This window comes from Ipomoea nil, unplaced genomic scaffold (genome assembly GCF_001879475.1).
Source record: "Ipomoea nil cultivar Tokyo-kokei standard unplaced genomic scaffold, Asagao_1.1 scaffold0510, whole genome shotgun sequence".
In the NCBI taxonomy this organism is placed as follows: domain Eukaryota; kingdom Viridiplantae; phylum Streptophyta; class Magnoliopsida; order Solanales; family Convolvulaceae; genus Ipomoea; species Ipomoea nil.
Window position 1 is genome coordinate 581,815 of NW_017616938.1, and position 15,227 is coordinate 597,041.

A 15,227-nucleotide genomic window follows, 5' to 3' on the forward strand; every position below is an offset into this window, starting at 1 on the left:
ATGAAACCCTTATATTTTATTATGGAATGTGTTTTGTAATTAAGGGGTAATCAAATTCCATAGTAGTGCTCTAAAAATCTGTCAACCAAACAATAACAATGACTCTGATTCGATAGCTAAGCTCATGAACCAAACACACCCTAAATATATCTATGAATTTCAGTTATATTAGTATTATTGACTAAATTATTTTGACAAAAATATCATCAAAATAGGAACTTGTTTTTGTTCCCTTGTAACATGAATGCATTGCAAGAATGTTTTTTAATAATAATAAAAAAAAAGTTTTTCTTATCAAGAAGGATTTAAGATCTCGAGTTCAACAAAGATTGTGAATAAAGAAGTTCATTGGCTTATTTAAAAAGAGAGGTTCAACAAAGCATCGGGCAGAATTGGTAATCACTAATCAGCATCAAGTAAGGGACACCTTTAAAAGCTTGAGAGAATTCCTTTATATTGTAATTTATTGCAAGTCTCAAGCAATTATTTCATTCTTCTTCATAATCTTTTATTGGGTTGAACACTCTATATAAGTGATACACAAGATAGAGAAATCATGTGAAATTTAATTATATTTATCATTAGGTTAGGATTACAATTGTATGTGAGTTTCTACAATTGTGTAATTAAATTTTGCATCTTAAATTTGTCATAGTAAATTTGGCTATCATGTTAAGGTGTTTGCCCCACAAAGTAGGAAATTTTTTGTACTTGCGTTAAATAATGTGTTTTCTTAATTTCTATGATTTAGTTTTTGTGTCTTGTTTGTCCCTATTTTTGTTTCTCACTATTTGTGCCGGTATTGGAACTTATGTTGGAACAAACACAAAAATCTTGAGCGTAATTCTTTATTTGAGTGTATTTTCATGGTTTAAAACATGTCTAAAATTTTACAAGTAAATTACTAATAGAGACGGACGGACAATCATGTCATTATATATTTTATTGGTCTAAATTATGTCAAAAATCTTATCAATCACTCATTACTCCTGCTCTAGAGACTAGTGGAGGATCATGCCGTTATATATTATTGAGTATCATGCATGACCCTTGGCGTATGATTATTTTTTAATTAGGGTAAAATTAAATTACTAGTAAATCTCTTTTAAAGATTATTTAAGAGGTATTGTTCCACTTATCGTGTTGAACTCGATCAAAACTTTAAAAACTCATCAATATTTTATTGGACCATGCTACAAAGTTAATTAAAATTAAAATTTTAAAAATAATGATAAAAAATTATTGTCTAGCATTTTGTCAGTTGTCACAACATTGTGAGTTGCAATTTTAGGGGTGCGTATAATTTTTCTATTTTGCTCTTGATTACTCTCTCATATACACATATTTAACAACAGTAAACTTTTAGTTTTTCAATGTAAGTATTTTTATAATAAAATTATTGAATAACTCAATTCTTTCTTACCAAAATGTTAGTATAGTTATTTGTGGGATCAAATTTGATTGATTGATGACATTTGCGCTGACAATATCCTAGTGAAACTTTACATTTGTAGCTTATAAGGATGTCACATTGTATCAATGCCACACAATAAACAATTGTCTGCCTGTTTTTTTTTTTGGCTTATAGTTCTAATTGGCCAAGACCTGGCTGCTAACCTCCAAGAAGGTCTCTTTAATTAACAGAGAATTAAACTTTGCATTTGTACATAAAGAAATAGAATAAATTCCATCGGCTTCTCCGGCATTGATTGTCAATATTCTTTGTGTTTTACTATATGGAGTGTTCACTTGATGTAATTGAACTGGCTTGGAATTGGAATATAAAAGTTGATATATAGTCTATTCATGTCACTTCATTTTAAGTGGAGTAAGTTCATTTATAAATAGTTAACACATACACCTTTGCGTGTGAATGAGATGACGCACGTTTTCTTCAATTTAACCTACACGAACAAGATTAGTTTTAGTTTCGGTATCTAGTTTTAGTTGATTGGTCGAGAAAACCTGTGGTCAGACAAAAAAATATTGAAAAGTATAAAAATATTAGTTAAATATTGCACATTGTGTGATTGAATAAATGTTACTGAGAAAAAAATAGTAAGTTATAAAGAAAAAAAAAAAGATAATAGACTTAATTAATAATATATCATGAACAAAGAAGAAATGTTAAATTGAAATTTCTTATTATAACGGTATAAAATAAATAAATAAACGCAATGCACAAGTTATTATATTTAACGGTGTCAAAAGTTTAAATGGGAAAAGAAAAAAGAAATTTTTTAAAATTAGATAGAACTTGTGCGTGTAAATATAATTAAAGTATAACACAAGCAAACATTGCATATAACTTATTACACAACACATTTTCTTTTAATGTTAAAATCTTACAATAATTGACTTTCTTATAATTTTATATTTTAAATTATAACAATAAGTAATGTTAGATAGTGTAAAAAGTTCAGCCAAAAGAGTGGTTCTCCTATCTCTTTTTATGTCTAGTATATTATTTATTGATTGAATTAATTTTTTTAATTAATTTTTTAATAATTTATAGTTTTAAATTTAATTTTTTTTTGTATATAATAAAACTTTTAATGTAATTTTTAAATACATAAAACTTATTCACTAACATTAAATCAAATATTACAAACAATTAAATGGCTACTAACATCAATCAAACCTTGTAATCGTTTTATGGCTCACATTTAGAGACAAAAGAGAATAGTTGGCTTTAAAAAATGAGGTGCAGTGGCCTAAGTGTAATTGTTGAAACCGTGGGGGTCTAAGTGAAATTATAAAATTAAATCTCATCTATAAAAAGCCTCAAGTTTGAACACCATATATCTTCACTTCTCAATGGCTTTCTGCATTGGCAGCAACATTATGGAGGCTAAACACTTTCTCTTCTTCTTGTTTACAACATTTTCACTAGCCACAGCGACCACCAACTCAAAGGTATATGTATTATGGGTTTTCTCTAAAGTATCAATCAGTATCAGTATCGAGTTATACATGCTTCAGTAATGTAAACATACCTGATATAGTTATACCGAGTACTATTAAGATTAATGGTTGTATCGAGTACAATTTGACACCATAGGATTTCTTATGTATTGTACTTAGAAAACAACCTAGCAGGGTATTAGCAAGAGAAACTCGATTTTCTTAGTAACCACAAGATTACAAGTTCGACTCCCAACAAGAGCAGCCTATTGGCCTTCTTAGTTTGAGTCGATCAACTATGAACAATCTAAGTTGGTTTAAATTTAAATTATAGCATCGTGAATGAAGAAACAACGGAAGATGAGGCCTGGGTGAAGTCCGCCTTGTGACTTTAACTAGCAAAAGACCACAAGGAAGTAAACGAGTCTAGGTTGTCTATAGTTGACAGACTCAAACCAAGAAGGTTAATAGACAACTCCCACGAAGAATCAAACATGAAACATTGTGGTTATCAAACCAACTATCTGACCAATTTGACTGAAGTTGCCACTTAATCAAATTCCAATCACTACAATATGACAGATACATGCATGTAATTGTTTGTGTTCTTTTTTATGACTATGATGTCTGACAGGTTATTAATCTTGCAGCATTACATTGTTTACTTGGGGCATCACTCACACCACAGCTCAGAGTCTGCAATCACAGCTAACCATGAAATTCTTGCTTCAGTTAAAGGAAGGCATGGACATTGAACCCTCTTTTTTTTTTTTTCTCAACTGAAGATACCAATATACATGTGTTTTGATGAGCTAAGTGAAGAAAAGTTTGTTGAATTCAACTGGTTTCAGCTATGAAGAGGCAAAAGACGCGGTGCGCCACCATTATACAAAAAGCTTTAGAGGTTTTTCTGCTATGCTAACACCACACCAGGCTCAAAAGCTTGCAGGTATTCAACAAATGCATAAATTGAGCACAGACAAATGCCTTAGTTCACTGAGATTCAGGAAAAGAAAATTTTGTTTTTGCTTTTGTTTTTGCTGCAGAAAGGGATTCGGTTGTGTCTGTGTTTGAAAGTAGAACTAGAAGGACTCACACGACTCGTTCATGGAGATTTCTCGGGGTAGGCTATGGTGAAGAGCACAATCAAGTGCAAATGAATATTTCTACAGACATAATCGTTGGCATCATTGACTCAGGTAAAGATTCGGTTATAGTTGTCTGATAAGGTAATTCTTAGTACTTCAGTGAAACCAAAGTTTGTGTTCACTTACAGGAATTTGGCCTGAATCGAAGAGCTTCAACGATTATGGATTAGGTCCCGTTCCTAAAAGATTCACAGGAGAATGTATAACGGGCCAGAATTTCACATCCTCCAACTGCAATAGGTAGCTTGTTGAGCATATAACCATTAATGTGCAATCCAACTATTAGCTTAAGCTTTTAGTTGAGATGGAGCACATGCTTCAATTTAGCTGAAAACAGTAAAAGAAAGAAACAGAAAAAATGCAAAAACAATGGATAATGATGTTATTATAACTCGAATTTGCAGAAAAATAGTCGGAGCTAGGTTCTATTCAGCAGGATATGAGGCAGAGAATGGACCTCTGGAATCATTCAACCTTACCTTTTTCCGATCAGCTCGAGATAACGATGGCCATGGTACCCACATCGCATCCACGATCGCTGGAGCCATGGTTTCCAACGCCAGCTTCTTCGGGATAGGAGAAGGCACTGCAAGAGGAGGAGCCCCGGGGGCGAGACTGGCAATATACAAGGCGTGCTGGTTCGACCTGTGCAGCGATGCAGATATTCTTGCTGCCATGGACGACGCAATTCATGATGGTGTAGATATCTTCTCGCTTTCCTTTGGAGCCGATCCACCCCAGCCCATCTACTTCGAAGACGTTGTATCTATTGGCACTTTCCACGCATTCCAGAAAGGCGTTTTCGTTTCTGCATCCGCTGGGAACTCCTTCTTACCAAGTACTGCAGCAAATGTTGCCCCGTGGATACTCACTGTCGCTGCAAGCACAATAGACCGCGATTTACAGACCTTCCTCCAGCTCGGGAATTCAACACTAATCAAGGTAGTTATGATGAAAGAATTATTTATTATCCGGAATATATACACACACAAACACAAACACACATATATCTTGTTTGTATAGGGTATCAGCGCAAATCCTTCAACCTTGGAGAGGTATTACAGTTTAATAGCCGGGAGTGCAGCTGCAGCCCCTGGAATCCCACCTGAAAATGCGAGGTATATCCCATATTTTCACTACTAGAAATTATTGAATTTCCGACCACCTGAAAGTGATCTTAAATCAAGTCGAAAGCAAAAAGTGGTCGGAAATAGCAACAAAGGTTCTTCCGGATACCAAAAGTGGCCGGAACAAGACTTTCGACTTGATTTAAAATCACTTTCAGGTGGTCGGAAATTCCATAATTTCCAGTAGCGTATAAACCTTAACCTTATACTCCATAAGTTTTCTTGATTCTTAAAATTCTCGAACAATTAATTGTCTTTTTTTTCCTTTTTCAGCTTTTGCAAGGCGAGTACCCTTGACCCTAAGCTAATAACCGGAAAGATTGTAGTCTGCAAACTTGAAGTGATTTCTGATAGCCGAAGAGCAAAAGGTTCAATCGTAAAACAAGGTGGTGGTGTAGGATTCATACTAATCGATCCATTCATCAACGATGTTGCTTTTGAGTTCGAAATTCCAGGCGTTGTGATCAACCAAGAAGAAGCAAACGAGCTTCAATCATACATGACAAAAGAAAAGTGAGTTCCAGGTTTCTTTAACATCGAAAGAAAATCAGCATTTCTGAATTCTAAAAGCTAAAAACACAACGAAATTCTTTGCTTGTTGCAGGAATCCCGTGGCTAAAATATTCAAAACAAGGACAGTTCTTTTTACTAAGCCAGCACCAAAAATAGCGTCGTTCTCATCAATGGGACCAAATTCCATCACACCAGATATAATTAAAGTCTGTTTCAATCTTTTTTTATCAATCTTTACATTTCCTGATAAACTATCCTCATGTTCATCCACTACTGGAAATTATGGATTTTCCGACCACCTGGGAAAGTGATCTTAAATCAAGTCGAAAGCCTTGTTCCGACCACTTTTGGTATCCGAAAAAACCTTTGTTGCTATTTCTGATAACTTTTTTCTTTCGACTTGATTTAAGATCACTTTCAGGTGGTCGAAAATTCCATAATTTCCAGCATTGATCGAATAAAAACATTAAAAAGGAGATCTCTATTTTCACTGGATACTATATCCTAGTTTAACCAATAATATAACATTCAGCAAATAAAGGCAGTGAAAGAAGATAGATTTGTATTCTCAAAGATTAGCATATGATTGTCTACCTGACAACGCTTTTTTTTTTCTTTTTTTTTTTTTTTTGCAGCCTGACATAGCGGCACCTGGAGTGAACATCTTGGCTGCATGGTCTCCTGTGGCTACAGATATCTCAGGCGGGAAATCATTAGATTATAACATAATCTCCGGGACTTCCATGGCTTGTCCACACGCTTCAGCAATCGCAGCTATCATAAAGTCGTATCATCCCTCATGGAGCCCAGCAGCGATAAAGTCTGCAATCATGACAACAGGTTAAAATTTTAACCACAGATGTTATGATTATGAACATGTTTGGTAATGTTTCTGTTAATTATTCGATACTGTTCTTGTGAAACAGCTACAAGTCTAGATAACACACAATCCCAGATCATCAGAAACCCAAAGGGCACTCTAGCCTCGCCTTTCGACTATGGATCGGGGCAAATAAACCCAGTTGCAGCTATTGACCCAGGGTTAGTTTATGATTTCGATCAAAACGACATTATTGCATTCCTCTGCAGCATTGGTGGAAGCCCCGCTCAACTTAAAAATGTCACCGGAGAAGTAGTTCATTGCAACAGCACTCTGGCAGCACCCTATGATTTGAACTACCCATCCATTGGAGTCTCGAAGATGAATGGAGCAATAACGGTGCAAAGAAGAGTAACTTACTATGGTAATGGCCCAACTGTCTATAACGCACAAGTAAACTACCCAGATGGTGTAAACGTTTCAGTAACTCCTAAGGTGCTCAGTTTTGCGAGGACTGGTGAGATAAAAGCATTCACGGTAACTTTCACACCATACAGAACTAGTAATGGGAAGTTTGTGTTTGGGGCTTTGGTATGGAGTAATGGAATCCACAAGGTAAAAAGTCCCATTGGCCTTAATGTACTTTCTCTGTAAGAGAGACACTAATATAATGCTGTAATGTACTTGAGTTTCAGATCAATGAATTTAAACAATGCCAGATGGAGCCTTTTCATAACCAATTGATCTAATACCCTTTTTTTTTTGAATGCAAATTAAACAACATAGAGAATTCTATATTCTTGATCTCCCTTGAGGAGATGAACACGCCACTTAGACACCAAACAATTATCAAATCTCAACACCACAACCACAAATGTCTATAAAAGAAAAAATCACATGTATTATCATATTACTTGTTTCTCTAAAATGGCATTCTGAAAAGCTACCATCGGGGTGACCCTAACCAAGTTAGTCAACCTATTGATTTGGTAATCACAAAGTTATAAATTGACTCTTGGGAGCAGCCTACTGGCCTTCTTGGTTTGAGCCAATCAGCTATGGACAACCTAAGCTAGTTTACCTGTGATCCTTTTTCTGCTAGGATCACAAGGCAGGATTTACCCAATGCACACATTGTGGCTGCGGTTTCCCTCGTCTCCCACAATAAAAAATAAAATAAAAATAAAATAAAATAAAATAAAGCTCTGGAATTTTAGTAACCACTCTATCAAGCTTCAGATCAAACCATAAGAAGCATTTAGTGACTGTTAGAATTATAAACAATTAGCCATGTTAGGTTCAGATCCTTAATGTGTTAGTAAATGATTTTCAGTGTTTTTTTGCTTTTTTCCCATTAAGATCATTAAGCTCAACTTCCTTCTTAGGCTGGAATGGAAAGGGTCCATCCGAAATTCTGAAATTAAGATGGAAATGGAACATTGAAGATGAAATGGACTTCAAATTTCTTGTTCCATCCGTTTTTAAGCAGTAAGGGTCAAAAAAGATTCAAATTTTAATAAGGGGAAACAAGAAAACAATGATTCTTGCAAACCCAGAAATAATTACTCCACAAAGATAAAACAAGATTTCTCATCTCTCTTCATCAACACAAACATGGCAAGATGTATACAAAAAGATGATGCATAATAATCACTTACCGTAGTGCAATGCGAGCTTAGCCGACAGGTAGTCAGGTACTCATCAAATAGATTCTACTTTTGTGGTGGGAAAGACTCCTTTTCCCTTTTCAACCCAACAATCAACCTTCAGAATTTCATCAACCGTTAATGTTACTCTGTGTGTGTGCGTGTTTTTTTTTTTTTTTTTTTTTTTTTTTAATTATTATAACTTTAAGATATATTATTGTCTAATTGATTGATAAAGTTTTGAGAGAGTTGTTAATTATTGTAAATTAGGTTTGATTAGTTTATGTTTTGTATACTAGTTTTTTACGTGCATTGCGCGATTGGGATAATGCCTAATATTTTTTTTAAATAAGTACTTTAAAGTATATCAACGGAAGGTGGTGATGGGGTAGTAGAGGGTGATGAGGAGGAGGAGGAAGAGACTTGGAGGATTGTTGGGCGGTTTTTGACACAGAAGATGGTAAAATTGGACTTTATGAGGCAAGTTCTGGCATCTGTGTGGCAGCCGGTACGTGGAGTACAGGTAACGGAGATTCAAAGGGGTTTATTCTTGTTTGTGTTTTTCCATAAGACGGATGTGGAATATGTGCTGAATGGAGGACCCTGGGCCTTTGAGAATAATGCTTTGGTGTGTCGGGAGGTGTTAGATGGGGTGAATCCTGTGGATGTAGAGCTGGATATGATTGACATGTGGGTACAGTTGCATGACATGCCAAAGGGATACACGTCGCATGCAATTCTGGAGCAGGCAGGAAATTTTTTGGGCTCTTTTGTTAAACATGATGCCCGGTTTGAGGGGGCGCCATGGCTAACGTTTCATCGTATTAGGGTGTCAATTTCGGTTGATAGGCCGCTTAGGAGGAGGATGAGGTTGATGAAGAGAGATGGGACTACAACATGGGTAAATTTTAGATATGAACGGCTGCATAAGTTTTGCTATTTTTGTGGCTGTATGGGTCACTTGCATACTTTCTGCATACACGCTAGGGAGGCTGGAATTCCGGTCGAAAGGTACATGTACGGTCCGGATTTGCGAGCTGGTGGATCCCGGAGCGCTCCTAGAGCGGTTGGGGATAACTGGCTTGTTCCGGTAGGCGGGAAACCACGACCACTGGGAGTCAAGCCACGTGTGGTGGATGGGGGACAGGGAAGCGGGGGTGTCACACCCACAAGTATGTCTGAGGATGAGGTGGTGGTGGCTACGGCAAAGCGTCGTAGGCATGGAACGGAGGGGGGAGAGGATAGTGGAAACGATGAGGTACCAATCGCAGCTGTTTCAAAAAACTTGTCCATGGCGGGAGCTGGTGTCCAGCCCCGCACATCATCATGAGTACTCTGAGCTGGAACTGTCGTGGCTTGGGCAATCCACCCACAGTTCGACAGATTGTGGGCCTTGCGTCCAATAAGAAGCCTAATTTTGTGTTCTTGATGGAGACCAAGGTACCACGGATACATGCAGAACGGATCCGGGTTACGCTTGGTTATGAAGGTTTGTTTTATGTTGATAACGATGGTTTGAGTGGAGGAATTGCGCTTTTATGGAAAAAGAATAATACGGTGAGGCTATTAAGCTACTCACAGAGTCACATTGATGTGGAGGTAAGCTTGTTTAATAAGATATGGCGCATGATATGCATTTATGGTATCCCCGAACGTGGCAGGCGGGAGGAGACATGGGATTTACTTGGTACTCTCAAGACTAGATTCTTGTTGCCCTGGGTGGTGATAGGGGATTTTAATAATCTACTATACCAGCATGAGAAGAAGGGGGGAAATCCGTATCCTAATAGTCTGTTAAGGGGTTTCGGAGATGCTGTGGATGACTGTGGTTTGGTGCAAATGCCAATGAGGGGCCATCAGTATACGTGGCAGAAGGGAAAGGGGACGCCGAATTGGATAGAGGAAAGATTGGACAAGGCATTAATAACGAATGATTGGGGTCTGCTTAATGAGAATGCATGGCTGGAGAATATTCGAACCCGGGCCTCGGATCATTCGATCATATTCCTCAGTATTAATGCGTTTTGCATGCCAAGGAGAAGGGGGCCGCGGAAGTTCAGATTTGAAATGGCTTGGCTATTAGATGAGGGGTGCAAAGAAGTAGTAGAAACGGCCTGGCAAGAAGGGAGAACGGAGGGATTGCTGCATTGCCAGCAGTTGTGTGGAGAAAAGTTGATGCAGTGGGGTGGAGATCAATTTCATAAGTTCGGAAAACGAATTAACCACCTGCAGCGGAGGCAAGATGCCATACGGAATAGACGAGATATGGTAGCGTTAGCTGAGTACCAACAGACTGAGAATACCATGAGACGAGTAGAGGCCCAGGAAGATGTGTTTTGGAGGCAGCGGGCCAAGCAGCACTGGCTACGCGGGGCTGACGCAAATACTAAATCTTATCACAGGTATGCCTCTGCACGTAGGAAAAAGAATTTTATTTCTAGTATTAAATGTGATGCTGGTAACTGGGTGGAGGGGGATGATATGCATGCTGCTATACAGAATTACTTTGAAAATATTTTTGCCTCTAATGGATTGAGTTGTGATGATCCACTGTTTGGAGTCCTAACCCCACGAGTAACATTAGAGCAAAATATGATGCTAGACCGCCCTTTTGACACTAATGAGGTTAAAGAGGCTCTTTTTTTAATGTATCCGGATAAGGCACCGGGTCCGGATGGTTTAAACCTGGGTTTCTACCAGCAGTTTTGGGAGATAGTGGGAGGAGATGTATCTGGCTTTATAATGAATGCTTTGAATTCCTGTGTATTCCCTAAGGGATTGAATGATACTAACATTGTCTTGATACCGAAGAAGGAGATGCCTGAGACAGTTGCAGATCTAAGGCCGATAGCATTGAGTAATGTCATTTACAGAATTATGGCCAAAATAATAGCAAATAGAATGAAAACACTGATGGGAGGATTGATATCAGAATCCCAGAGTGCTTTTATCCCGGGAAGGCTAATCACTGACAACATCCTGGTGGCAGCAGAGGTGGGGCATTATCTGAATAGAAAGCAATGTGGTATAGTGGGATGGAGTGCATTGAAGTTAGATATGTCAAAGGCCTATGATAGAATGGAGTGGAGCTTTCTAGAAAGGATGCTGACTGTTATGGGTTTTAGTGAGAAGTGGATAAAGCTCATTATGATGTGTGTAACGACTGTTAATTATACTGTAATGGTTAATGGTATAGCAGGGGGCACGTAAAACCAACCAGGGGACTCAGGCAGGGAGACCCGCTCTCTCCGTATTTATTTATTATTTGTACAGAGGCTCTCTCGATGATATTACAGTATGAACAGTTGGCAGGTTCAATACATGGATGCAGAGTTGCAAGGGAGGCGCCGCCTGTATCACACCTATTTTTTGCGGATGATAGTCTCCTATTTTTTAAAGCAAATATTCAGGAGGCAGGAGTTATAAGGCAGTGCCTTGCAAGGTATGAAAAATTGTCAGGCCAGGTGGTGAATTATAATAAATCTAATATATGTTTTAGCAGAAATACCCAGGAGGCTGACAGGGCACATGTAGCGAATTGTCTGGGGGTGGTGCAGGCACCCAATTTTGGAAAATATTTGGGCCTACCATCTTTTGTAGGGAGAAATAAGAGAGCTGTTTTTTCGTATGTGGAGGAAAAAATCAGGCAAGGAATTGGTTCGTGGAGTAAAAAGTTACTCTCTCAGGCTGGTAAGGAAGTATTATTGAAAAGTGTAGCGCAATCTATGCCTACCTTTTCGATGAGTGTTTTTTTGTTACCTGAGACAGTTTGTCAGTCAATTGAGCGAACTATGAATAAATATTGGTGGGACAGTGGAAGAGAAAGGGGAATACATTGGAAGGCATGGGACAGGTTGTGCATACCAAAAAAGTATGGTGGTATGGGTTTTAAAGAGCTGAGGGCTTTTAACCTAGCAATGTTGGGTAAACAGGCATGGCGATTTTTAACAGACCCAGAAACACTCGTAGCTAAAATCTATAAGGTAAGGTATTACCCCACAACCAGTTTTACAGATGCAACTATTGGTAATTGCCCAAGTTACTGTTGGAGAAGTATAATGGCAGCCCATGCAATGGTAGTCTCAGGGGTGCGAAGGAGGATTGGGAATGGACAGACAATTTTAATATGGGGGCACCCGTGGTTACGGGATAATCCTAGCCCATTGATTCAAACAGAAATGCCACAGCAATTGAGAGAGGCACGAGTTGCAGGACTAATTGATTTACAGACTCATACCTGGGATCCGCATATTTTGTCTGATTTATTTAATCCTGAAGATGTAGAGCGAATAAATATGATCCCTGTTAGTCCTGAGTATGAGGACTCATGGTATTGGATGAGTGACCCAAAGGGGATATATACAGTAAAAAATGCCTATAGGCATATTGTGGGTGATTATGAGAATAATCTAGCGAATTTTGATAAGTGGGTTGCAATGTGGAAAATAAAAGTCCCCCCTAAATGGAAAACTTTTTTGTGGAGAGCCATATGTGACATTTTGCCAACAACCCTTAACTTGATATTTAAAAGGGCGGAGGTGGACCCAACTTGCCCTATGTGTGGTTTAGATTATGAAGATGTGTTGCATGCTTTAGTGCTCTGTGAATATTCTAGACTTGTTTGGAATATAACACAATTGCCTATTATTAATATTGTTGCAGACTCGTTTACATCATGGCTAAAAGGGGCTATGGCGGCCCTGACGGAGGAACATACCCGGTTAATGATAGCAGTATTATATTATATTTGGAGAACCCGGAATTCAGCTGTCTGAAAGGGATCAATGATGCGGCCTACCCAATTGGTCAGAGCAGCCACCGTAGCACTGCAGGCGTACGACGCTGCCCATGTCCGCCGAACTGAGCCGGCACTGGCGACGGACCACTTGAACGGTCCAGGGGAGGGTGGTCTGCGATGCTATGTGGACGCGGGTTTCCGGCACGACACAGGCTAGGCTACTTACGGCATGATTATTATAGCACCAGATGGCTCGTTTGTGGCAGCAAGGAATGGCAAGTTACCAATTTGTTTTTCACCACTTATAGCGGAGGCCCAGGCATACAAGGAGGCTTTGTCCTGGCTACTTGAGCAGGACAACATATCAGTAAGTTTACTCACGGATTGCATGGAATTGGCTGCGATAATCAGGCACCATCACACGCCGATCCATTCGTACGTTGGGGTCACAGTTGACCAGTGCAGAACGTTTATGTCGTTGTTTAATCGTATTACTTTGGATTACATCTCTAGGCAGTTTAATTTACATGCACATACTTTAGCTACGTTAGCATTTACTCAGGATCAAGCTATGTACTAGGATGCTATCCCACCTGACGCTATTTCGGCTTTGATTCATTAATACAATCGCATGATTGACCTTCAAAAAAAAGTATATCAATGCAAGATTATATTGGAATTGTTCATGCATATATTTATTATAAATTTATAATTGTCAATAAAATAATTGTATATGTATGGTTGAAACCAAATACGGGACATAAGGGAAAGCAAATAAAAATTAGGGCATAAAATATTAAATATATACAAATATTGAAGAGCTAACTGCTGATTGCCAAACAATGACATTGCGAGATAGTTTCCCACTTCAATTTGTTGTGTGATTTGAATACTCTTTTTGTCAATAAATCGCCCAAGTAGTTAATATGATTGGCTTAATTATATTTTTTTTTTATTTTTTTAAAACAATTATTATTATTATTAAATATATTTATACCCTTAAGTCATTTTACATGTTAATCTAAGTAGCTAATTTTTTCAAATATCTTTTTACCAACCGTTGACATAATTCGCTTGTCAAATTTACTAATATAATCCGCTAACGCTAACCGCTAACTGCTGATTGTTAAACAAGAACATTGCGAGATAGTTCTCACTTCAATTTGTTGTGTGATTGAATTGTAACACCCCCCAAACACAAGCTATTTAAAAAGCCTTATCACATGCAGATTAAACAACAAAACTAGCACAGCAGAAGAAGATAAAATGAAAACTGGATAAAAGAAATCCAAACGGGGTGTTATGTCACGTCTACCAAACACGGTAAACGCTACGGCGATCAATCTGCAAGTGTATACATCTATCCCAAAAACATCAGTCTAAAACTACATTGGCGCACAGGCCACAAAACAAGGATAAGGGTACTAAGCTACCGGCCACTAGACATCGCACTCGTCTTGACATCACCTGAAAGATACAAAGATAAACATTGGGACGACTCCCAGTCAGCGATAATTGCTGGTAACCCACCAATACATGTGAAATATCATACATAGATAGATATAAGTTGTAAAACCATTTTCGAAACGGAATACATAAGTATATAAGTCAAAAGCCAAGATTAACAGTCAACACAAGACTCATCACTCACTAGGATAACACGGGAACACATCCCAAACCACAAAGGTTAACCACAACGCAAAGGATAAAGACAAGACCGATGGCAACACATGCCTCCGTGACTACACTCGTCACGAGAGAAGAACACACAACACCGGCTATACAAGCCGTCGCAACATCACCCATCACGAGTTGTTATGCCTTCCTTATGCCCTGTTCCAACCTTATGGCTACCCCCAACCTTATATCTTCTTCCAACCATTACCTCCAAGACCCCTGTACTTCTTAGTCCAACCTTATTCCCCCGGGACCGTCGTCCCCCACCAACGACCACCAACGAGACAACCAATTCATAGTACATAAGGTACCGTACATGGTAACACATGCTCTGATAACACAAATTATCCCCCAAAAACGTGAACCTTACACAAAGGCCACAACTCCATAATCACGTCACGGTCACCACGAGGACCGCAGCAATACCTTGGTGACTAGTGTCCCATACCACTAATCGTGCAATCCAGGTAAAGCCACACATGCACCACAACTCAACAAGAGTCAAACAACGGATCACAACGAAGGTATGAAACATACTCAGCCAAGGACGGGTCACAGCCCAACAACATCAACGATGAATAACACAAGTTATCATCAACCAAACGGAAGGAACAAACCACACACATGCTAGCATTAAGACAAAAAACTAGCATG

General features: G+C 38.4%; 1 protein-coding gene and 1 long non-coding RNA gene across 2 annotated transcripts; one reads left to right on the plus strand and one right to left on the minus strand.

Annotated features, from left to right (window-relative positions):
* Positions 1 to 2,649: 2,649 nt before the first annotated feature.
* On the plus strand, positions 2,650 to 7,248 carry LOC109173948 (subtilisin-like protease SBT4.10). The gene is made up of 11 exons (XM_019323271.1): positions 2,650 to 2,916; positions 3,555 to 3,646; positions 3,756 to 3,853; positions 3,951 to 4,103; positions 4,181 to 4,292; positions 4,457 to 4,994; positions 5,076 to 5,170; positions 5,453 to 5,692; positions 5,784 to 5,898; positions 6,328 to 6,532; positions 6,619 to 7,248. Exons 1-11 carry the CDS (start codon positions 2,818 to 2,820, stop codon positions 7,164 to 7,166), a joined length of 2,295 nt encoding a protein of 764 aa, XP_019178816.1. The 5' UTR covers positions 2,650 to 2,817; the 3' UTR covers positions 7,167 to 7,248.
* Positions 3,665 to 4,619, minus strand: LOC109173949. Its single transcript, XR_002052986.1, has 3 exons — positions 4,532 to 4,619; positions 4,179 to 4,283; positions 3,665 to 4,070 (listed from the first exon to the last, which is right to left on the minus strand). It is a non-coding gene; the product is annotated as an uncharacterized LOC109173949 (long non-coding RNA).
* Positions 7,249 to 15,227: the final 7,979 nt, after the last annotated feature.